The sequence below is a fragment of the Oncorhynchus keta genome, chromosome 36 (assembly GCF_023373465.1).
Source record: "Oncorhynchus keta strain PuntledgeMale-10-30-2019 chromosome 36, Oket_V2, whole genome shotgun sequence".
Classification (NCBI taxonomy): Eukaryota; Metazoa; Chordata; class Actinopteri; order Salmoniformes; family Salmonidae; genus Oncorhynchus; species Oncorhynchus keta.
Genome location: NC_068456.1, coordinates 27,406,585 through 27,432,693, shown reverse-complemented (window position 1 = coordinate 27,432,693; position 26,109 = coordinate 27,406,585). Strand labels below are relative to the sequence as shown.

At 41.9% G+C, this 26,109-nt stretch overlaps 1 protein-coding gene across 8 annotated transcripts in view; it reads left to right on the top strand.

The window, feature by feature from the left end:
* The window catches only part of LOC118369425 (calcium-activated potassium channel subunit alpha-1), a 388,748-nt gene that overhangs the window by 221,792 nt on the left and 140,847 nt on the right, over positions 1–26,109 (top strand). For all 8 annotated transcript variants that reach the window (XM_052498738.1, XM_052498744.1, XM_052498740.1 and 5 more), the window contains exons 4-5: positions 6,151–6,244; positions 9,005–9,116. In XM_052498738.1, the coding sequence (XP_052354698.1) occupies positions 6,151–6,244; positions 9,005–9,116 (206 nt within the window). The remainder of the gene's footprint in view (positions 1–6,150; positions 6,245–9,004; positions 9,117–26,109) is intronic.

Below are 26,109 nucleotides of genomic sequence, written 5' to 3'. Positions count from 1 at the left end.
GGAAAGCACAAGGACAAGACAATATGACAAAACATGACAGTACCCCCCCACTCACCGAGCGCCTCCTGGCGCACTCGAGGAGGAACACTGGCGGCCACGGAGGAAATCATAGATCACAAACGGTCCAGCACGTCCCGAGAAAGAACCCAACTCCTCTCCTCAGGCCCGTAACGGAAGACGAAGAAGAGGGAATCTAGGGCTACTACTCTAAAAAAAAATGAGACACGGGTAGAGAACTGTAAGCTTTAGAGCAAACAGGACCAAACAGGCCAGGAGAGTAACAACTAGGGACAGACTGAGACACAGCAAGGCTAAGACCAGGAACAGGAGAGAGGCGGTGGCTGTGGACAGACTGAGACACAGCAAGTGCAGGAGCAGGACCAGGAGAGATGCGGTGGCAGGGAACAGACTGAGACACAGCAAGGGCAGGAAAGATGCGGTGGCTGGGGACAGACTGAGACCCAGCAAGACCAGGAGCAGAAGCAGAAAAAAAATTACCAGACTTATTCTGCGCGCAGTCCGAACAAGCAGCCACGAAACGGCGCGTGTCACGCTCCTGAGTAGGCCACCAGAACCGCTGGCGAATAGAAGCAAGCGTACCCCGAACGCCGGGGTGGCCAGCTAACTTGGCAGAGTGCGCCCACTGAAGAACAGCCAGACGAGTAGAGACAGGAACGAAAAGAAGGTTACTAGGACAAGCGCGTGGCGACGGAGTGTGGGTGAGTGCTTGCTTAACCTGTCTCTCAATTCCACAGACAGTCAACCCGACAACACGCCCATCAGGAAGAATCCCCTCGGGATCGGTAGAAGCCACAGAAGAACTAAAGAGACGGGATAAAGCATGAGGCTTGGTGTTCTTAGTACCCGAGCAATAAGAAATAACGAACTCGAAACGAGCGAAAACAACGCCCAACGAGCATGACGCGCATTCAGTCGTTTGGCAGAACGGATGTACTCAAGGTTCCTTTGGTCAGTCCAAACAACAAAAGGAACGGTCGCCCCCTCCAACCACTGTCGCCATTCGCCTAGGGCTAAACGGATGGCGAGCAGTTCGCGGTTAGCCACATCATAGTTACGTTCCGACGGCGACAGGCGATGAGAAAAATACGCGCAAGGGTGGACCCCATCGTCAGTCTCGGAGCGCTGGGACAGAATGGCTCCCACGCCCACCCCGACGCGTCAACCTCGACAATGAACTGTTTAGTGACGTCAGGTGCAACAAGGATAGGAGCGGATGCAAAACGCTTCTTGAGGAGATCAGAACAACAATCATACGACCGGTGAGGAGGAAGGGAGTTGGTTCTGGACCGACTGAAGACCGTGCGCAGATCATGATTTTCCTCCGGCACTCCTGTCAAATCACCAGGTTCCTCCTGTGAAGAGGAGCAGAAGAAACAGGAGGAATAGCAGACATTAAACACTTCACATGACAAGAAACGTTCCAGGAAAGGATAGAATTACTAGACCAATCAAAAGAAGGATTATGACTCACTAGCCAGGGATGACCCAAAACAACAGGTGTAAAAGGTGAACAAAAAATCAAAAAAGAAATGGTCTCACTATGGTTACCAGATACTGTGAGGGTTAAAGGTAGTGTTTCACATAATATACTGGGGAGAGGACTACCATCCAAGGCGAACATGACCGTGGGCTCCCCTAACTGTCTGAGAGGAATGTCATGTTCCCGAGCCCAGGCTTCGTCCATAAAACAGCCTTCCGCCCCAGAGTCTATTAATGCACTGCAGGAAGCTGCCGATCCGGTCCAGCGTAGATGGACCGGCAAGGTAGTACAGGTACTTGACGGAGAGGACAGTCTAGTAGCGCTTATCAGTCGCCCTCCGCTTACTGATGAGCTCTGGCCTTTAACTGGACATGAAATGACAAATGACCAGCGGAACCGCAATAGAGACAGAGGCGGTTGGTGATTCTCCGTTCCCTCTCCTTAGTCGAAATGCGAATACCCCCCAGCTGCATGGGCTCAACACCTGAGTCAGTGGGGAAAGATGGTAGTGTCGGAGAGAGAGGGGACACAGTTAACGCGAGCTCTCTTCTATGAGCTCGGTGACGAAGATCTACCCGTCGTTCAATGCGAATAGCGAGTTCAATCAAAGAATCCACGCTGGATGGAACCTCCCGAGAGAGAATCTCATCCTTAACCTTAGCGTGGAGTCCCTCCAGAAAACGAGCGAGCAACGCCTGCTCGTTCCAGTTACTGGAGGCAGCAAGAGTGCGAAACTCTATAGAGTAATCCGTTATGGATCGATTACCTTGACATAGGGAAGACAGGGACCAGGAAGCTTCTTTCCCAAAAACAGAACGATCAAAAACCCTTATCATCTCCTCTTTAAAGTTCAGATAATCGTTAGTACACTCAGCGCTTGCCTCCCAGATAGCTGTGCCCCACTGCCGAGCCCGACCAGTAAGGAGTGATATGACGTAGGCAATCCGAGCTCTCTCTCTTGAGTATGTGTTGGGCTGGAGAGAGAACACAATATCACACTGGGTGAGAAAGGAGCGGCACTCAGTGGGCTGCCCAGAGTAACATGGTGGGTTATTAACCCTAGGTTCCGGAGACTCGGAAGTAGCTGGTGGCACGAGACGAAGACTGATACTGTCCTGAGAGGTCGGAGACCTGAGCGGCCAGGGTCTCAACGGCATGCCGAGCAGCAGACAATTCCTGCTCGTGTCTGCCAAGCATCGCTCCCTGGAACTCGAGAGTAGAGTAGAGAGAATCCATAGTCGCTGGGTCCATTCTTGGTCGGATCCTTCTGTTATGCAGGTGAATGAGGACCCAAAAGCGACTTGGCGAAAACAGAGTCTTTATTCCAGTAAAGGATATAAGCAATACTCCTGGACAATCAGAGCAGAAAACAAAACATAAAAAACTTAAATCCACTCGTAGTGACGAGGACAGACTGGAGACTCGACCATTAACTGTAGGTTGCCTCGGGAAGGCACCGACCGTAGCAGACTCAGACACCTGCTCAAACGCAGCATCTGAAGGAGACAAGATACGACAGGGCGAGACAAAGACACGGCACAGCGAACATCATACAAGGATCCGACAAGGACAGAAGCGGAAAACAAGGGGAGAAATAGGGCTCTAATCAGAGGGCAAAATAGGGAACAGGTGTGAAAAAAGTAAATGAGTGAGTTAGGAGAATGAGGAACAGCTGGGAGCAGGAACGGAACGAAAGAGAGAAGAGAGAGAGGGAGGGGGAGAGAGAGGGATAGAAAAAGGGAACGAACCTAATAAGACCAGCAGGGGGAAACGAACAGAAGGGAAAGCACAAGGACAAGACAATATATGACAAAACATGACACATCTCCAATTTGCATACCACCCCAACAGATCCACAGATGATGCAATCTCTATTGCACTCCACACTAGCCTTTCCCACCTCAACTGCTCTGCCTGTGGCTATGGAACCCCTGACCTTTTCACCGGACATGCTACCTTGTCCCAGTCCTGCTGTTTTCAACTCTCTCTCTCTACCGCACCTGCTGTCTTTAACTCTGAATGATCGGCTATGAAAAGCCAACTGACAATTTACTCCTGAGGTGCCGAACTGTTGCACCCTCTACAACCACTGTGATTATTAATTATTTGACCCTGCTGGTCATCTATGAACGTTTGAACATTTTAACCTTCATTGTTGGTTAGGGGCTCGTAAGCAAACATTTCACTGTTGTATTTGACGTATGTGACTAGTACAATTTGAATTGCTTTGTTTGGCATATAACCTGTTAGTTCATATGCCTTGCCACCGTGATATATAGGCCTAATGCCAAGACAACAAGAAGACACAGTGGCAGAATAAATTCAATCACACCTTTGTTTCATCACAAAATCAGAGAGCAACATCTGTCCGGTGAAGTCCACAAAACATATTGCATGTAACAAACAGTTACATAATGGTCAAGCAAGTTAATGTTTCCAACATTTTAACTAAACAACTATTGATTTAGAGTTACCTCAAGTTGCAAAGAAAACAGTTGCTGCCTCCACTATTCCAGCACCATTTCAACTTCAACATGATCTAATCACCTATGCTTAGTCTAATAAAGTGACAACTAAAAGATACGAAAAACGATTTAGTCCAATCATCATAAGCTAAATATGATGTGGCTGGCCCTGGTACTGATTTCTGTGTGTGTGCAAGTAGAAAAGACATGTTGTCTCACCCTACTTATAGAGAAATACCAATGCCGTCATCTTTCATGTTGCCTAAACAGTCTATGACTTGTCATACAGTACACGCTTTTTAGTTTTTGTTGTCCTAGGCTACCTGGCTAAAATTCTTGCTCACTAGCCTAACTTCCTTTCATGGGCAACGATGTGCCAGGCCAGCTAGTTAATATTAGCCAGCCAACTATACGTAGCTACATGTTGAACTTCAATCCTCTCAGGCCAGGGGCACAATGTATACATTTATGGTTGGCTTCCAGTGTGATGTGATTGGTGTGAAGCCAAATCCAAACTGGCTTCCCACTTTTTTTTGGGTGCGCCAGGAGCATTCACAGCTGAGCTCACTCAGTTTAGCTCAACGCTGATTAGCTATTTTCAAATAGCCAATCAAGGGGTATGTTCTTAAGCACTTCCTGTGGTATTGAAAAGCCTTGACAGGCGGGTCAGTGTTTAGCCGGAATGAGGGCACACTTTCTGGAATGTGCCTGCCACATGTCACTTTGTGTGCACTGTAGAACGAAGCATCTGCCTGGGTTGCTAGTGATGATGATGAAGAGGGGGGGAGTAGCGTAGGCAGCCAAAATATTTCACTTGTAGCATTAGGGGCAATTAGAATGATGTTCTGTGCTTTTAATCTCTGATTAAATGTAATCTATTTCCTGAGTCCAGTCCATTCAGGGGGCTTACAAGACCATACACCACCAAACCCATATGGACCAAATGTACATTTAAGTTGATCAACTCAGCACAATATATGTATGGATTCGCTGTGCGATTCATAGTTGAGTTTTGTTTTCACATCACTGTTAGTTTTATAGAAGATCGGAGGGTTAGTAGTGTGTAAATAATTGTGTATTCAGACCGGATCAATGGCAAACCTACTGAGGGGTCCAACCCTATTAACCTCTGTCCACTGACTGGGTGGCCATCTCGGAGAAAAAAAAACAGCTTTTAACTCAATTAAATCATTTAGGGGCTGTTTTAACTCTTTTTCCATATTAACACATTTAAATGTGTTTGGCCACAGGCCAAGATTCATGCCATGTTAAAGACTGCTCTGCTAAGACATACTTAACTTACCCATAAATCACCTAGCCATCAAAACAGCAGTCTTTGTTCCCATGTCATAATAATTCCTCACACAACCCCCCATTAAGATGTTTTATGTTAAGTAGACGATGGTGATCAAACCCCTCTCTCTCTCTTAGTCTTCTACCCCTGGGAACCATTCAAACCCACATTCTCTTGCTCCCACTGGGCTTCTCAATACACTAGCCATTCGTTTTGCTGTGAGGACATGCTGTCCTTCACTGTTGACTGTCTGAATGAGCCTATAAATGCCATTAGGCAACCAACTCACATATTGAATATTCATGTCTGTTGCTTACAACCACTGTGGTGAATTTGGATGTCTTATTTTCCATGCAAAAACTCAATTGTACCATTTATGGAGTGGCATGTTGGTTAGTATTGCTTACTTACTTACTGGTTAATCATAAGGCAAACATAAAGACTGGTTAACTAGGCTATACTTAGGACTACACAGTAGTGTGTAGGTTTGTTCTGTTTGCATCTTCTGAAATCCCCTGGCTACATGTGGTACCCCAGACTGTGACATATATTTAACAATAAGACAAGAGGGGGTGTGGTATATGGCCAATATACCACGACTAAGGGCTATTCTAATGCACGACGCATCACGCAGTGCCTGGACACAGCCCTTAGCTGTGGTATATTAGCTCATATACCACAAACCCCCGAGGGGCCTTATTGCTATTATAAACTGGTTACCAAGGTAATTAGAACAGTAAAAATAAATGTTTCGTCATAGCCGTGGAATCGGTCTGATATACCACGGCTGTCAGCCAGTCAACATTCAGGGCTCGACCCACCCAGTTTATAATATTGTAATAGAGTATGAATATTTATGTGACCTTTTCTTCTTTTTGTCTTTTTTACAGTCCCATAGAATCCTGTCAGAATTTCTACAAAGATTTCACGTTACAGATCGACATGTTCTTCAATGTCTTCTTCCTCCTCTACTTTGGCTTGCGGGTAAGTACTAAAGCCCTATAAACGCCACGTGCACACACACCCATCTCTCTAATGGTGGGAGCTGTATTGACATAGTACTGACTTGGTGCCCAAAGCCATTGGAGAAAAAGCCTGCCTGAAACCCTCGATGAATGAATAAAGTGCTAAGCTGCTTATGCAGCCACAACTCCACATGAATCACAACACTGACTATTCACAAACATCATGCTGTATGTCAGGGAAGGATAGACCTTCGCCTCTCCCAAGTCCATACAGGTGTTGCAGCAATGGGACAAGACTGTAACTACCAATTGGATATCACGAAATTGGGGAGAAAAATGAAGAAAAAAAGCCTATTTGACTGCGCTAGTGGCTTCTGGCAACTTTTGTTCATGATAGATTCTCTCTAATACATTATATATCATACGGTCTTATTCTAAAATGGATTAAATAAGCATTGTTTCTCATCAATCTATACACAATACCCCATAATGACAATATGAAGAGGTTTTTAGAAAAATAGAAATACTTCATTTACATAAGTATTCAGACCCTTTGCTATGAGACTCGAAATTGAGCTCAGGTTCATCCTGTTTCCATTGATCATCCTTGAGATGTTTCTACAACTTGATTAGAGTCCACCTGTGGTACATTCAATTGATTGGACATGATCCGGGAAAGGCTGTTTAAGGTCCCACAGTTGACAGTGCATGTCAGATCAAAACCAAGGCTTGAATTGTCTGTAGAGCTCAGAGACAGGATTGTGTCGAGGCATAGATGCAGCATTGAAGGTCCCCAAGAACACAGTGCTTTCATCATTCTTAAATGGAAGAAGTTTGGAACCACCAAGACTCTTCCTGAGCTGGCTCCCCAGCCAAACTGAGCAATTGGGGGAGAAGGGAAGGAAGGTCAGGAAGGTGACCAAGAAACCGATGTTCACTCTGACAGAGCTGGGAGAACCTTCCAGAAGGACAACCATCTCTGCAGTACTCTACCAATCAGACCTCTATGGTAGGTAGAATGGCCAATCGGAAGCTACTCCTCAGTAAACGGCACATGACAGCCCACTTGGAGTTTGACATAAAGCACCTAAAGGACTCTCATACTATGAGAAACAAGATTCTCTGGTCTGATGAAACCAAGTTTGAACTCCGGTCTGAATGCCAAGCATCACGTCCGGAGTAAACCTGACACCATCCCTACTGTGAAGCATGGTGGTGGTAGCATTATCCTGTCGGGATGTTTTTCAGCAGCAGGGACTAGGAGACTAGTCAGAAAAATTAACAGAGCAAAGTAATAATAATAATATAATATATGCCATTTAGCTGACGCTTTTATCCAAAGCGACTTACAGTCATGTGTGCATACATTCTACGTATGGGTGGTCCCGGGAATCGAACCCACTACCCTGGCGTTACAAGCGCCATGCTCTACCAACTGAGCCACAGAAGGACCAAGTACAGATAGATCCTTGATGAAAACCTGCTCCAGAGCGCTCAGGACCTCAGACTGGGGCAAAAGTTCAACTTCCAACAGGACAACAACCCTAAGCACACAGCCAAGACAATGCAGGAGTCTCTGATTGTCCTTGAGTGGCCCAGCCAGAACCAGGACTTGAACCTGATCGAACATCTCTGGAGAGATTTGAATATAGCTGTGCAGTGACGCTCCCCATCCAACCTGACAGAATTTGAGAGGATCTACAGAGCAGAATGGGAGAAACTCCCCAAAAACAGGTGTGCCAAGCTTGTAGCGTCATATCCAATAATACCAGAGGGTGTAATCACTGCCAAAGGTGCTTCAACAAAGTACTGAGTAAATAGGGTCTGAAAAGTTATGTAAATAAAAAAAACATTTTTGCTTTGTCATAATGAGGTATTGTGTGTGGATTGATGAGGGGGATAAAATAATCAATTTTTGAATAGGGCTCAAATGTAACAAAGTGTGGAAAAAGTCAAGGGGTCTGAATACTTCCTGAATGCACTGTACATCTTATACTTAGATACAGTATATGAAATGCATGTATTATGTTGCTATATGCTCAAGGTTCAAATAATACAATAAGAACTATACTTGAACTCTATAAAATAAAATAATTAGATTTAAGTTTAACACCTCTGTTTTCCATTCAGCGATGATCTTTATGAGATAATAGCACATTGTAAAGTGGCCATAAATGCTCCTGATAACTGTTAAAATGCATTATGATGGCGTCGTAAGTCATTGTACCTACAGCCTGCTATGAACTGAATGAGAAATAGAAGCAACACATTTAACCTGCGACATTAATTTTAAGGAATGTGTTACCCCAATGAATTGTTACTTCTATGTCTCCCTTCAGTTCATAGCAGCCAATGAGAAGTCTTCCAATACATCAGTTTTTAGTACAAATAAACGACAACATTTGTTTGTTGAGTTTTGTTTTTGGTCAAAAAAGACCGAAATCAACCGGAATTTATTTATTTATTGAGGTAATCCGTTTCCAAGTATTCTCACAAAAACATTTTTAAAAAGATGCATGTGATCGTGTCTCAATGTTCAGTAATCCAGGTATGAAATTGTTCTTTTGAAATACAATCTCTTTTTGAGCTTAGTTGTGGTCAATTTGCATAGTACAAATGATTATAATTATGTTCCCTTCCCCTGACGATCTGTTCCGACAAAAATCATCCTGCGGCTGATTCTAGTTGCCTTCCCCTGTAATACACAATAACTGCATCAACATAATACAGTATACGTGCAGGCTTTAAGTGAAGTGTTCCCCTTCTATTTCTCCTTCAGTTCATAGCAGCCAATGATAAGCTGTGGTTCTGGCTGGAGGTCAACTCAGTGGTGGACTTCTTCACTGTTCCTCCTGTCTTCGTATCTGTCTACTTGAACAGGAGCTGGCTGGGTAAGGACAACCCTTTTTCTCCTTCTACATTTCTCTCCATTTCTCTTCAATGACTCGGAGCAGTGAGAGAGCTATTTATATGGCAAAATATTGTACCTGGAAAACTTAATGTCATGACAGCTCTTAGTTGCCATCTATTGGACATTCTTTGCACAGCGCCCTCCACAGGTTCCGCCTGGGAAACATACAATGGCCTGGATTGTATCATGGCTGACTTTTCTCAGTAGGCTATGCAGCAGTAGCGTGGTGACGCTATCGTTAGCATTGGCTCGCTATACAGGATGATGAAAAAGGTTGAAATTGGCTTCTGTTATAATTAGCCGTTCTCTGCGCTCCCACTACATTATACTGTAGTTTGATGGAAAAGAAGACCGAGCCCAGCCAACAGCGAATGTTACTATAACAATAGGGAAAGTTGCAATGGAGTCCCAAATTTGGTTTACATTTGAATTGCAAAAAAAAATAATGATAAAGTGTTTAGGGGGGGAAAAAAAGAGAAGTTGCCATTTTAACATTCTCAGAACGTCCCTACTAACGTTCTTAGAATGCAGAGGTAACCAGAAATTGTTTACTGGGAGGTAGCTCTCCTCTGCAGGGAGTCTTGAATCATCCTCTTTATTTCTGGAGGTAGTTGAAAAAGGAAACTGGGAGGGAAGCCATTGTTTTGAGATGGCCTAGATTCTCCTCTCCGCACCATGAATATGCATTCATAAATGATGTATGTGTTTATCTATTCATACTGGGGAAGCCAGTGAGATTAAAAAATCACTTTGAAGGAGAATGTGTCAGATAACACAGAAGAATACACCCCGAACAGCCCACTCACGTCACATGTTGTTTGTGTAGAGGCGGATGGACACGTTCTGTACGTCAGACAGTGTATTTTAGGGTCATCTGGTCATAAACGGTCCCACACACACACACCACGTGTTTGGTTATTGCTGTGTGATTGTGTGTTGATGTGTTTTAAGTGTTTGTTACGTAGCAACAGCTATGACTGTCCCAGCGATCCATTTCTTTATTGATTTTATTGAACATTTATTTAACTAGGCAAGTCAGTTAAGAACACATTTTTATTTACAATGACGGCCTACCAAATGGCAAAAGGCCTCCTGTGGGGATGGGGGCTGGGATTAAAAATAAAATGAAATAAAAATATAGGACAAAACACACGTCACGACAAGAAAGACAAAACAACACCAAATAAAGAGAGACCTAAGACAACAACACAGTATGACAGTAACACATGACAACAACATGGCAGCACTACAACAACACAGTATGACAGTAACACATGACAACAACATGGCAGCAGTACAACATGACAACAACACAGTATGACAGTAACACATGACAACAACATGGCAGCAGTACAACATGACAACAACATAGTATGACAGTAACACATGACAACAACATGGCAGCAGTACAACATGACAACAACACAGTATGACAGTAACACATGACAACAACATGGCAGCAGTACAACATGACAACAACACAGTATGACAGTAACACATGACAACAACATGGCAGCAGTACAACATGACAACAACACAGTATGACAGTAACACATGACAACAACATGGCAGCAGTACAACATGACAACAACACAGTATGACAGTAACACATGACAACAACATGGCAGCAGTACAACATGACAACAACATAGTATGACAGTAACACATGACAACAACATGGCAGCAGTACAACATGACAACAACATAGTATGACAGTAACACATGACAACAACATGGCAGCAGTACAACATGACAACAACATAGTATGACAGTAACACATGACAACAACATGGCAGCAGTACAACATGACAACAACATAGTATGACAGTAACACATGACAACAACATGGCAGCAGTACAACATGACAACAACACAGTATGACAGTAACACATGACAACAACATGGCAGCAGTACAACATGACAACAACATAGTATGACAGTAACACATGACAACAACATGGCAGCAGTACAACATGACAACAACACAGTATGACAGTAACACATGACAACAACATGGCAGCAGTACAACATGACAACAACACAGTATGACAGTAACACATGACAACAACATGGCAGCAGTACAACATGACAACAACATAGTATGACAGAAACACATGACAACAACATGGCAGCAGTACAACATGACAACAACATAGTATGACAGTAACACATGACAACAACATGGCAGCAGTACAACATGACAACAACATAGTATGACAGTAACACATGACAACAACATGGCAGCAGTACAACATGACAACAACATAGTATGACAGTAACACATGACAACAACATGGCAGCAGTACAACATGACAACAACATAGTATGACAGTAACACATGACAACAACATGGCAGCAGTACAACATGACAACAACACAGTATGACAGTAACACATGACAACAACATGGCAGCAGTACAACATGACAACAACACAGTATGACAGTAACACATGACAACAACATGGCAGCAGTACAACATGACAACAACACAGTATGACAGTAACACATGACAACAACATGGCAGCAGTACAACATGACAACAACACAGTATGACAGTAACACATGACAACAACATAGTATGACAGTAACACATGACAACAACATGGCAGCAGTACAACATGACAACAACATAGTATGACAGTAACACATGACAACAACATAGTATGACAGTAACACATGACAACAACATGGCAGCAGTACAACATGACAACAACACAGTATGACAGTAACACATGACAACAACATAGTATGACAGTAACACATGACAACAACATAGTATGACAGTAACACATGACAACAACATAGTATGACAGTAACACATGACAACAACATGGCAGCAGTACAACATGACAACAACATAGTATGACAGTAACACATGACAACAACATAGTATGACAGTAACACATGACAACAACATAGTATGACAGTAACACATGACAACAACACAGTATGACAGTAACACATGACAACAACATGGCAGCAGTACAACATGACAACAACATAGTATGACAGTAACACATGACAACAACATAGTATGACAGTAACACATGACAACAACATAGTATGACAGTAACACATGACAACAACATGGCAGCAGTACAACATGACAACAACATAGTATGACAGTAACACATGACAACAACATAGTATGACAGTAACACATGACAACAACATGGCAGCAGTACAACATGACAACAACATAGTATGACAGTAACACATGACAACAACATGGCAGCAGTACAACATGACAACAACACAGTATGACAGTAACACATGACAACAACATGGCAGCAGTACAACATGACAACAACACAGTATGACAGAAACACATGACAACAACATGGCAGCAGTACAACATGACAACAACATAGTATGACAGTAACACATGACAACAACATGGCAGCAGTACAACATGACAACAACACAGTATGACAGTAACACATGACAACAACATGGCAGCAGTACAACATGACAACAACACAGTATGACAACAACATAACACAACATGACAACAACATAGTATGACAGTAACACATGACAACAACATGGCAGCAGTACAACATGACAACAACATAGTATGACAGTAACACATGACAACAACATGGCAGCAGTACAACATGACAACAACATGGCAGCAGTACAACATGACAACAACATAGTATGACAGTAACACATGACAACAACATGGCAGCAGTACAACATGACAACAACATAGTATGACAGTAACACATGACAACAACATGGCAGCAGTACAACATGACAACAACATAGTATGACAGTAACACATGACAACAACATGGCAGCAGTACAACATGACAACAACATAGTATGACAGTAACACATGACAACAACATGGCAGCAGTACAACATGACAACAACATAGTATGACAGTAACACATGACAACAACATGGCAGCAGTACAACATGACAACAACATAGTATGACAGTAACACATGACAACAACATGGCAGCAGTACAACATGACAACAACATAGTATGACAGTAACACATGACAACAACATGGCAGCAGTACAACATGACAACAACACAGCAGTATGACAGTAACAGTAACATGACAACAACATGGCAGCAGTACAACATGACAACAACACACAACAACATAGTATGACAGTAACACATGACAACAACATGGCAGCAGTACAACATGACAACAACATAGTATGACAGTAACACATGACAACAACATGGCAGCAGTACAACATGACAACAACACAGTATGACAGTAACACATGACAACAACATGGCAGCAGTACAACATGACAACAACATAGTATGACAGTAACACATGACAACAACATGGCAGCAGTACAACATGACAACAACACAGTATGACAGTAACACATGACAACAACATGGCAGCAGTACAACATGACAACAACATAGTATGACAGTAACACATGACAACAACATGGCAGCAGTACAACATGACAACAACATAGTATGACAGTAACACATGACAACAACATAGTATGACAGTAACACATGACAACAACATGGCAGCAGTACAACATGACAACAACATAGTATGACAGTAACACATGACAACAACATGGCAGCAGTACAACATGACAACAACACAGTATGACAGAAACACATGACAACAACATGGCAGCAGTACAACATGACAACAACATAGTATGACAGTAACACATGACAACAACATGGCAGCAGTACAACATGACAACAACATAGTATGACAGTAACACATGACAACAACATGGCAGCAGTACAACATGACAACAACACAGTATGACAGTAACACATGACAACAACATGGCAGCAGTACAACATGACAACAACATAGTATGACAGTAACACATGACAACAACATGGCAGCAGTACAACATGACAACAACATAGTATGACAGTAACACATGACAACAACATGGCAGCAGTACAACATGACAACAACATAGTATGACAGTAACACATGACAACAACATGGCAGCAGTACAACATGACAACAACACAGTATGACAGTAACACATGACAACAACATGGCAGCAGTACAACATGACAACAACAACAGTAACACATGACAACAACATGGCAGCAGTACAACATGACAACAACATATGATGAAGTAACACATGACAACAACATGGCAGCAGTACAACATGACAACAACATAGTATGACAGTAACACATGACAACAACATGGCAGCAGTACAACATGACAACAACATAGTATGACAGTAACACATGACAACAACATGGCAGCAGTACAACATGACAACAACACAGTATGACAGTAACACATGACAACAACATGGCAGCAGTACAACATGACAACAACATAGTATGACAGTAACACATGACAACAACATGGCAGCAGTACAACATGACAACAACATAGTATGACAGTAACACATGACAACAACATGGCAGCAGTACAACATGACATCAACATGGCAGCAGCACAGCAAGGCAGCAGCACAACATGGTAGCAGCACAAAACACGGTACAAACATTATTGGGCACAGATAACAGTGCACAGGGCAAGAAGGTAGAGACAACAACGCATCACGCAATCCATTGACTGGGTCCACACCAGAAAACACTGTGCCATAACTCTGGCCTATACGGTGCTACAGTGCCATGCATGTCGAACTCTCCGTTATCAACTGATTGATATCAGAGGGGCCTCTAACTAGGGGCAGGGTATTAGGCCAAGGTATTATTAGGATGAGCTGGTACTGGAAATATCAGGTCTGCAGGAAATTAGAAGGTATGGAATTATAGCAACATGACAATGATTGACAACAGGAGGGATTCCAATTATAGCCTCATAGTCCAATGCTTGATCTGTTACTGTAGATGTGTTATCAGGTAGATATTACATCAGACTCTAGGGTTAGAGTTAGCTGTAGATGTTAAATCAGACTCTAGGGTTAGAGTTAGCTGTAGATATTACATCAGACTCTAGGATTAGAGTTAGCTGTAGATGTTACATCAGACTCCAGGGTTAGAGTTAGCTGTAGATATTACATCAGACTCTAGGGTTAGAGTTAGCTGTAGATATTACATCAGACTCTAGGGTTAGAGTTAGCTGTAGATATTACATCAGACTCCAGGATTAGAGTTAGCTGTAGATATTACATCAGACTCTAGGGTTAGAGTTAGCTGTAGATGTTACATCAGACTCTAGGATTAGAGTTAGCTGTAGATATTACATCAGACTCTAGGGTTAGAGTTAGCTGTAGATATTACATCAGACTCTAGGATTAGAGTTAGCTGTAGATATTACATCAGACTCTAGGGTTAGAGTTAGCTGTAGATATTACATCAGACTCTAGGGTTAGTTAGCTGTAGATATTACATCAGACTCCAGGGTTAGAGTTAGCTGTAGATATTACATCAGACTCTAGGGTTAGAGTTAGCTGTAGATATTACATCAGACTCCAGGGTTAGAGTTAGCTGTAGATATTACATCAGACTCTAGGGTTAGTTAGCTGTAGATATTACATCAGACTCTAGGGTTAGAGTTAGCTGTAGATATTACATCAGACTCTAGGGTTAGAGTTAGCTGTAGATATTACATCAGACTCCAGGGTTAGAGTTAGCTGTAGATATTACATCAGACTCTAGGATTAGAGTTAGATATTACATATAGCTGTAGATATTACATCAGACTCTAGGATTAGAGTTAGCTGTAGATATTACATCAGACTCTAGGGTTAGAGTTAGCTGTAGATGTTACATCAGACTCCAGGGTTAGAGTTAGCTGTAGATATTACATCAGACTCTAGGATTAGAGTTAGATATGACATATAGCTGTAGATATTACATCAGACTCCAGGGTTAGAGTTAGCTGTAGATATTACATCAGACTCTAGGATTAGAGTTAGCTGTAGATGTTACATCAGACTCCAGGGTTAGTTAGCTGTAGATATTACATCAGACTCCAGGGTTAGAGTTAGCTGTAGATATTACATCAGACTCCAGGGTTAGAGTTAGCTGTAGATATTACATCAGACTCTAGGATTAGAGTTAGCTGTAGATATTACATCAGACTCCAGGGTTAGAGTTAGCTGTAGATATTACATCAGACTCTAGGGTTAGTTAGCTGTAGATATTACATCAGACTCTAGGGTTAGAGTTAGCTGTAGATATTACATCAGACTCCAGGGTTAGAGTTAGCTGTAGATATTACATCAGACTCTAGGGTTAGTTAGCTGTAGATATTACATCAGACTCTAGGGTTAGAGTTAGCTGTAGATATTACATCAGACTCCAGGGTTAGAGTTAGCTGTAGATATTACATCAGACTCTAGGATTAGAGTTAGATATGACATATAGCTGTAGATATTACATCAGACTCTAGGATTAGAGTTAGCTGTAGATATTACATCAGACTCTAGGATTAGAGTTAGATATTACATATAGCTGTAGATATTACATCAGACTCTAGGATTAGAGTTAGATATTACATATAGCTGTAGATATTACATCAGACTCTAGGATTAGAGTTAGCTGTAGATATTACATCAGACTCTAGGGTTAGAGTTAGCTGTAGATATTACATCAGACTCTAGGGTTAGAGTTAGCTGTAGATATTACATCAGACTCTAGGATTAGAGTTAGATATGACATATAGCTGTAGATATTACATCAGACTCCAGGGTTAGAGTTAGCTGTAGATATTACATCAGACTCTAGGATTAGAGTTAGATGTTACATATAGCTGTAGATATTACATCTCAATTAAGAGTACAGATTATTGTTTGGGACAACATACAAATGTTAAAAAATACATTTAGTTCATGTATTTATTGGTTTCTTATCATTTTGATAAGAGATGAAAATGTAATGGTTTGAAGGTTGTTTCTAAAAAAAAGAATCTAAATGTACCAATTTTAAGGTTGTGTCATTAGATTTGGGGTGTGGTGGGTTGCAAGAAATGATTGCGGAGATAAAAGTGGTCCCCAGAAATTCTGCTGGAAAAATGTGTCTCTGTTGAACAAGTTTCAATACCACTGTTCCAACGGTACTGTAGAGGTATCAGATACGTGTTACACCAGACTCCAGGTCTAACATGAATCATCTGTCCAGAGGTTGGTGACTGAGTGACATGTCCCCACATCCATCTCTATTGAGTTATGCTCCAGTGGGTAGTTGACAAATTTGCAAAAGCTTCACTGATAATCAATAGAAAGATCCATCAATGGCTTGAGTGGACATCAATTCTATTTCCATCTCACTAATTGTGTTTTGTCTCCAGTCGTCTGTTTCAGAGGGAAACAATGATGATGTTAACACAGTTTTACATCAACTCCTGTGGACTCATTCAGTTTTCTCGCTCTGTGTGACTAAATGCTATGCAACACACACACACACACACACACACACACACACACACACACACACACACACACACACACACACACACACACACACACACACACACACACACACACACACACACACACACACACACACACACACACACACACACACACACACACACTACTAGGTGATAGCAGATCATAATTGTTACATCACATTTCAGTAGCCTCCTTTATTCTCCACCAGAGGACTATCCTCTCTATGCATTTCTCAGTAATGTTTTTCACCTTCTGCCAAATTGGCTTTAAATGAAGAGGGTAGAGAAACGTGCAGCTAATCTAAAAAGACACGCAGCGTTCCTACATGGAAATAAGAAATTCATCTTCTTAAACTACGTGAAGTGGGTATCTCTCCCTCGAGAGCGAGAAGGCCATAGCCAGGCAAGCTGTGTTGGATAAGCATACAAACGGCTCTTTGAAAGATGCCAAGCTAGCTGCTAGCCCCAGAGACCCCAATTCTCAAGCCCCTCATCCTCTCCCCAATTAATTCCAGTCCTGCTAGGGCTTCACTGCCTTTCTTTCTCTCGTAGAAAGAGCAGAACTTGTGTAGGATGTTAAGGCAGCTTTTAAATGACACAGTAGAACTGTATAAATATAGGAGTAACGAGACTGTATAAATACAGGAGTAACTAGAGACTGTAAGTATAGGAGTAACTATATAGACTGTATAAATATAGGAGTAACTATATAGACTGTATAAATATAGAACTAACTGTAACTAGAGACTAAATATAGGAGTAACTATATAGACTGTATAAATATAGGAGTAACTATATAGACTGTATAAATATAGGAGTAACTATATAGACTGTATAAATATAGGAGTAACTATATAGACTGTATAAATATAGGAGTAACTATATAGACTGTATAAATATAGGAATAACACGACTGTATAAATATAGGAGTAACTATATAGACTGTATAAATATAGGAATAACACGACTGTATAAATATAGGAGTAACTATATAGACTGTATAAATACAGGAGTAACTAGAGACTGTAAATACAGGAGTAACTAGAGACTGCATAAATATAGGAGGAACTATATAGACTGTATAAATATAGGAGTAACTATATAGACTGTATAAATATAGGAGTAACACGACTGTATAAATATAGCAGTAACTATATAGACTGTATAAATACAGGAGTAACTATATAGACTGTAAATACAGGAGTAACTATATAGACTGTATAAATATAGGAGTAACTATATAGACTGTATAAATATAGGAATAATATATAGACTGTATAAATATAGGAATAACACGACTGTATAAATATAGCAGTAACTATATAGACTGTATAAATACAGGAGTAACTAGAGACTGCATAAATATAGGAGTAACTATATAGACTGCATAAATATAGGAGTAACTATATAGACTGTATAAATATAGGAGTAACTATATAGACTGTATAAATATAGGAGTAACTATATAGACTGTATAAATATAGGAATAACACGACTGTATAAATATAGGAATAACACGACTGTATAAATATAGGAATAACACGACTGTATAAATACAGCAGTAACTATATAGACTGTATAAATACAGGAGTAACTAGAGACTGTAAATACAGGAGTAACTAGAGACTGCATAAATATAGGAGTAACTATATAGACTGTATAAATATAGGAGTAACTATATAGACTGTATAAATATAGGAGTAACTATATAGACTGTATAAATATAGGAATAACACGACTGTATAAATACAGCAGTAACTATATAGACTGTATAAATACAGGAGTAACTAGAGACTGTAAATACAGGAGTAACTAGAGACTGCATAAATATAGGAGTAACTATATAGACTGTATAAATATAGGAGTAACTATATAGACTGTATAAATATAGGAGTAACTATATAGACTGTATAAATATAGGAGTAACTATATAGACTGTATAAATATAGGAATAACACGACTGTATAAATATAGGAATAACACGACTGTATAAATACAGGAGTAACTATATAGACTGTATAAATATAGGAGTAACTATATAGACTGTATAAATATAGGAATAACACGACTGTATAAATATAGGAATAACACGACTGTATAAATATAGGAATAACACGACTGTATAAATATAGGAATAACACGACTGTATAAATATAGGAATAACACGACTGTATAAATATAGGAATAACACGACTGTATAAATATAGGAATAACACGACTGTATAAATATAGGAATAACTGTATAAATACAGACTGTAACTAAATACTGAGGAGTAACTAGAGAAGCTCAGTACTGAGAGGAAGCTCAGGCAGGTAGTAGGCTCCGGTAAATCCTGGTTGTCTGGCCGATCTAGAAGATCTAGGTTGAAGATCTGGAAGAGACTGGTTGTCGGGCAGATCTGGAAGAGACTGGTTGTCTGGCAGATCTGGAAGAGACTGGTTGTCTGGCAGATCTGGAAGAGACTGGTTGTCTGGCAGATCTGGAAGAGACTGGTTGTGGCAGATCTGGAAGAGACTGGTTGTCTGGCAGATCTGGAAGAGACTATCTGGAAGAGACTGGTTGTCTGGCAGATCTGGAAGAGACTGGTTGTCTGGCAGATCTGGAAGAGACTGTATGGGAGGAAACTGGCGGCGCTAGGCAGACTAACGGCGCTGGGCAGACTGGGAGCACTGGCGGCGCTGGGCAGACTGGGAGCACTGGCGGCGCTGGGCAGACTGGGAGCACTGGCGGCGCTGGGCAGACTGGGAGCACTGGCGGCGCTGGGCAGACTGGGAGCACTGGCGGCGCTGGGCAGACTGGGAGCACTGTAACTGGGCAGACTGGGAGCACTGGCGGCTGGGCAGACTGGGAGCACTGGCGGCGCTGGGCAGACTGGGAGCACTGGCGGCGCTGGGCAGACTGGCGGCGCTGGGCGGAAACTAGACACTGGCGGCGCTGGGCAGACTACTGGCGGCGCTGGGCAGACTAGCTCTGGCGGCGCTGGGCAGACTGGCACTTCTGGCGGATCCTGGCAGACTGGTGACGCTGGGCCGACTGGCGGCGCTGGGCAGACAGGAGACTAAGGAGGGGAGAAAAGCACTGGCTGCGCTGAACAGGCGAGGCGCACTGGAGGCCTGGTGCGTGGTGCTGGAACTGGTGGTACTGGCGCGAACACGCACAGGAAGCCTGGTGCGGGGAGGAGGACTGGTGTGTAGGGTGGCTCTGGATAGACCGGACCGTAACTGGAGCTCTTGAGCACTGCCCAAGCTACCTGGCTCGAAATCTAGCCCGGCCAATAGGAAGGGCTGGTATGTGCCGCAATGCACCCGCACTGGAAACACCGTGCGCTCCATAGCATAACACGGTGCCTGCCCGGTCTCTCTAGACTGAGCACAGGGAGTATGCGCAGGTCTCCTATAAAATAATTTTTTTGGGCTGCTTTTCCGGTTTCCTTGCCAACCGTGTTCCCTCGTATCTTCGGCTCCTAGTCCCGCTGCCTCTGCTCTCCTTAGTGCCTCCACCTGTTCCCATGGGAGGCTCTCTTCCGTATCTCCTCCCAAGTGTAACAACCTTTACCATCCAACACGTCTTCCCATGTCCATTCTCCAAATAATTCATTCTCCCTTTTCTGCTAGCTGTCGCTGCCTGTTTAAACCAGACTGTCTTTTTCTTTGAAATTCCCCTGTAGCCTTCTTCGCATTGCTGTAGGGAATCCCAGGCGGGCTCCTGCACTCGCACTGGGTCGGACGCCCACCTGTCGATTTCTTCCCACGTCGTATAATCCCTGCTTCTGCCGTCCATATCGTCCTCCTTTAGCTCCTGCCAGTTCACACGCTGCTCGGTCTGTGAATCGTGGTGGGTGATTCTGTAATGAACTAGAGAGTCAAATGCAGCGTAGGTTACTAACTTTTAATGAAGAATAATGACTGTAACTGAAAATACAAAAACAACAAACGAGTAACTAATACAGCCTATCTGACTAACACTAAGACAGGTACAATCACCCAGGGCTGCCTAAATACGTTCCCAACTCAGCTGACTCCAATTAGACGCCTCAGGCAGCCAAGCCTAACTAGACACACCCCTAATAATACACACTCCCAATTAATACAAACCCCAATATGAAATACAACATATAAACCCATGTCACACCCTGGCCTACCCAAACATATAACAAAAACACAAGATACAATGACCAAGGCGTGACAGACTGTCAATCATAAAGAGTTATACAGTCTATAAATGTGTGTCACAGCATCATCGGGCCGTGCTTGTTGTCATTACAGGCAATCTCAATGCTCTGCGTTACAGGGAAGACATCCTCCTCCCTCATGTGGTACCCTTCCTGCAGGCTCTTCCTGACATGACCCTCCAGCATAACAATGCCACCAGCCATACTGCTCATTCTGTGCGTGATTTCCTGCAAGACAGGAATGTCAGTGTTCTGCCATGGCCAGCGAAGAGCCCGGATCTCAATCCCATTGAACACGTCTGGGACCTGTTGGATTGGAGGGTGAGGGCTAGGGCCATTCCCCCCAGAAATGTCCGGGAACTTGCAGGTGCCTTGGTAGAAGAGTGGGGTAACATCTCACAGCAAGAGTTTGCAAGTCTGGTGCAGTCCATGAGGAAGAGATGCATTGCAGTACTTAATGCAGCTGGTGGCCACACCAAATACTGACTGTTACTTTTGATTTTGACCCCCTCTTTGTTCAGGGACACATTATTCCATTTCTGTTAGTCACATGTCTGTGGAACGTGTTCAGTTTATGTCTCAGTTGTTAAATCTTGTTATGTTCATACAAATATTTACACATGTTAAGTTTGCTGAAAATAAATGCAGTTGACAGTGAGAGGACGCTTTTTTTTTTGCTGAGTTTATATAGACTGTATAGAGTAACTAGAGAATGTGTACAGTTGAAGTTGTAAGTTAACATACATTAGAGTCATTAAAACTCCAACCACTCCGCAAATTTCTTGTTAACTTCTTATGGCTAGGGGTTTCGCTAGCTCCAGCTCGGAAGAAGCCACTGCTCCAAAACCGTCATAAAAAAGCCAGACTATGGTTTGCAACTGCACATGGGGACAAAGATCGTAATTTTTTGAGAAATGTCCTCTGGTCTGATGAAACAAAAATAGAACTGTTTGGCCATAATGACCATTGTTATGTTTGGAGGAAAAAGGGGGAGGCTTGGAAGCCGAAGAACACCATCCCAACCGTGAAGTACGGGGGTGGCAGCATCATGTTGTGGGGGTGCTTTGCTGCATCATGATGAGGACGGAAAAATTACGTCGATATATTGAAGCAATATCTCAAGGCATCATTCAGGAAATTAAAGCTTGGTCACAAATGGGTCTTCCAAATGGACAATGACCCCAAGCATACTTCCAAAGTTGTGGCAACAAAGTCAAAGTATTGGAGTGGCCATCACAAAGCCTTGACCTCAATCCTATAGAACGTTTTTGGGCAGAACTGAAAAAGCCTGCTACCAAATACTAATTGAGTGTATGTAAACTTCTGACCCACTGGGTGTAGGTTGTGCGTACTGGCGGCAGAGAAGTCAGGCGCAGGAGAGCAAAAACTGATTTACAACGGCGCAGTTTAATAAACAAAACCACCGTAAACAGAACATTAAATCAATGGGTAAACAAAACCCGGTACACACCAGCATAACGTGCACAAGCACTACAATAAACAATTCCGGACAAGGACATGGGGGGAAACAGAGGGTTAAATACACAACATGTAATGATGGAATTGAAACCAGGTGTGTGGGAAGACAAATGGGAAATTAAAGGTGGATCGACGATGGCTAGAAAACCGGTGACGTCGACCGCCAAACGCCGCCCTAACAAGGAGAGGGACGACTTTGGCGGAAGTCCTGACACTGGGAATGTGATGAAAGAAATAAAAGCCGAAATAAATCATTCTCTCTACTATTATTCTGACATTTCAAATTCTTCAAATAAAGTGGTGATCCTAACTGACCTAATACAGGGCATTTTTACTCTGATTAAATGTCAGGAATTGTGAAAAACTGAGTTTAAATGTATTTGGCTAAAGTTTATGTAAACTTCCAACTTCAACTGTATATAGGAGTAACTAGAGACTATAAATATAGGAGTAACTATATAGACTGTATAAATATAGTCGTAACTACAGTGGGGCAAAAAAGTATTTAGTCAGCCACCAATTGTGCAAGTTCTCCAACTTAAAAAGGTAATTTGCAAATAAATTCATAAAAAATTCGTGATTTTCTGTTTTTTTTCTCATTTTGTCTGTCATAGTTGAAGTGTACCTATGATGAAAATTACAGGCCTCTCTCATCTTTTTAATTGGGAGAACTTGCACAATTGGTGGCTGACTAAATACTTTTTTGCCCCACTGTATATAGACTGTTTAAACATAGGAGTAACTAGAGACTATAAATATAGGAGTACCTAGAGACAATAAATATAGGAGTAACTATATAGACTGTATAAATATAGGACTAACGATATGGACTGTATGCATATAGGAGTAACTATATAGACTGTGTAAATATACAAGTTACTGTTTGTAAATATAGGAGTAACTAGAGACTATATACATATAGGAGTAACTACTGTTTATAGAGTGTATAAATATAGGAGTAACTATATAGACTGTATACATATACAATTAACTGTATATAAATATAGACTGTGTAAATATACAAGTTACTGTTTGTAAATATAGGAGTAACTAGAGACTATATACATATAGGAGTAACTACTGTTTATAGAGTGTATAAATATAGGAGTAACTATATAGACTGTATAAATATAGAAGTAACTAGACTGTCAGTATAGGAGTAACTAGAGACTGTAAATATAGCAGTAACTAGACTGTATAAATATAGGAGTAACTATATAGACTGTATACATATAGGAGTAACTCTATAGACTGTATAAATATAGGAGTAACTAGACTGTATAAATATAGGAGTAACTATATAGACTGTATACATATAGGAGTAACTCTATAGACTGTATAAATATAGGAGTAACTATATAGACTGTATAAATATAGGAGTAACTATATAGACTGTATACATATAGGAGTAACTCTATAGACTGTATAAATATAGGAGTAACTATATAGACTGTAAACATATAGGAGTAACTCTATAGACTCTGTAAATATAGGAGTAACTAGAGACGTAACTATATATTGTATAACTATAGGAGTAACTATAGACTGTATATAGGAGTAACTAGAGACTGTATTTTATTTAAATTTTATTTCACCTTTATTTAACCAGGTAGGCAAGTTGAGAACAAGTTCTCATTTACAATTGCGACCTGGCCAAGATAAAGCAAAGCAGTTTGAAACATACAGTCAATAATAGAGTAGAAACAAGTCTATACGATGTGAGCAGATAAGGTGAGATAAGGGAGGTAAAGGTTAAAAAAAGGCCATGGTGGCAAAGTAAATACAATATAGCAAGTAAAACACTGGAATGGTGGATTTGCAATGGAAGAATGTGCAAAGTAGAAAAAAATAATGGGGTGCAAAGGAGCAAAATAGATAAATAAAATAAATACAGTAGGGGAGGAGGTAGTTGTTTGGGCTAAATTATAGGTGGGCTATGTACAGGTGCAGTAATCTGTGAGCTGCTCTGACAGCTGGTGCTTAAAGCTAGTGAGGGAAATAAGTGTTTCCAGTTTCAGAGATTTTTGTATTCGTTCCAGGCATTGGCAGCAGAGAACTGGAAGTGGAGGTGGCCAAAGAAAGAATTGGTTTTGGGGGTGACCAGAGAGATATACCTGCTGGAGCGCGTGCTACAGGTGGATGATGCTATGGTGACCAGCGAGCTGAGATAAGGGGGGACTTTACTGAACAAGGTCTTGTAGATGACATGGAGCCAGTGGGTTTGGCGACGAGTATGAAGCGAGGGCCAGCTAACGAGAGCATACAGGTTGCAATGGTGGGTAGTATATGGGGCTTTGATGACAAAACGGATGGCACTGTGATAGACTGCATCCAATTTGTTGAGTAGGGTATTGGAGGCTATTTTGTAAATGACATCGCCGAAGTCGAGGATTGGTAGGATGGTCAGTTTTACAAGGGTATGTTTGGCAGCATGAGTGAAGGATGCTTTGTTGCGAAATAGGAAGCCAATTCTAGATTTAGCTTTGGATTGGAGATGTTTGATGTAGGTCTGGAAGGAGAGTTTACAGTCTAACCAGACACCTAGGTATTTGTAGTTGTTGGGCAGGTGCAGGCAGCGATCGGTTGAAGAGCATGCATTTAGTTTTACTTGTAATTAAGAGCAATTGGAGGCCACGGAAGGAGAGTTGTATGGCATTGAAGCTTGCCTGGAGGGTTGTTAACACAGTGTCCAAAGAAGGGCCAAAAGTATACAGAATGGTGTCGTCTGCGTAGAGGTGGATCAGAGACTCACCAGCAGCAAGAGCGACATCATTGATGTATACAGAGAAGAGAGTCGGTCCAAGAATTGAACCCTGTGGCACCCCCATAGAGACTGCCAGAGGTCCTGACAGCAGACCCTCCGATTGGACACACTGAACTCTATCAGAGAAGTAGTTGGTGAACCAGGCGAGGCAATCATTTGAGAAACCAAGGCTGTCGAGTCTGCCAATGAGGGTGTGGTGATTGACAGAGTCAAA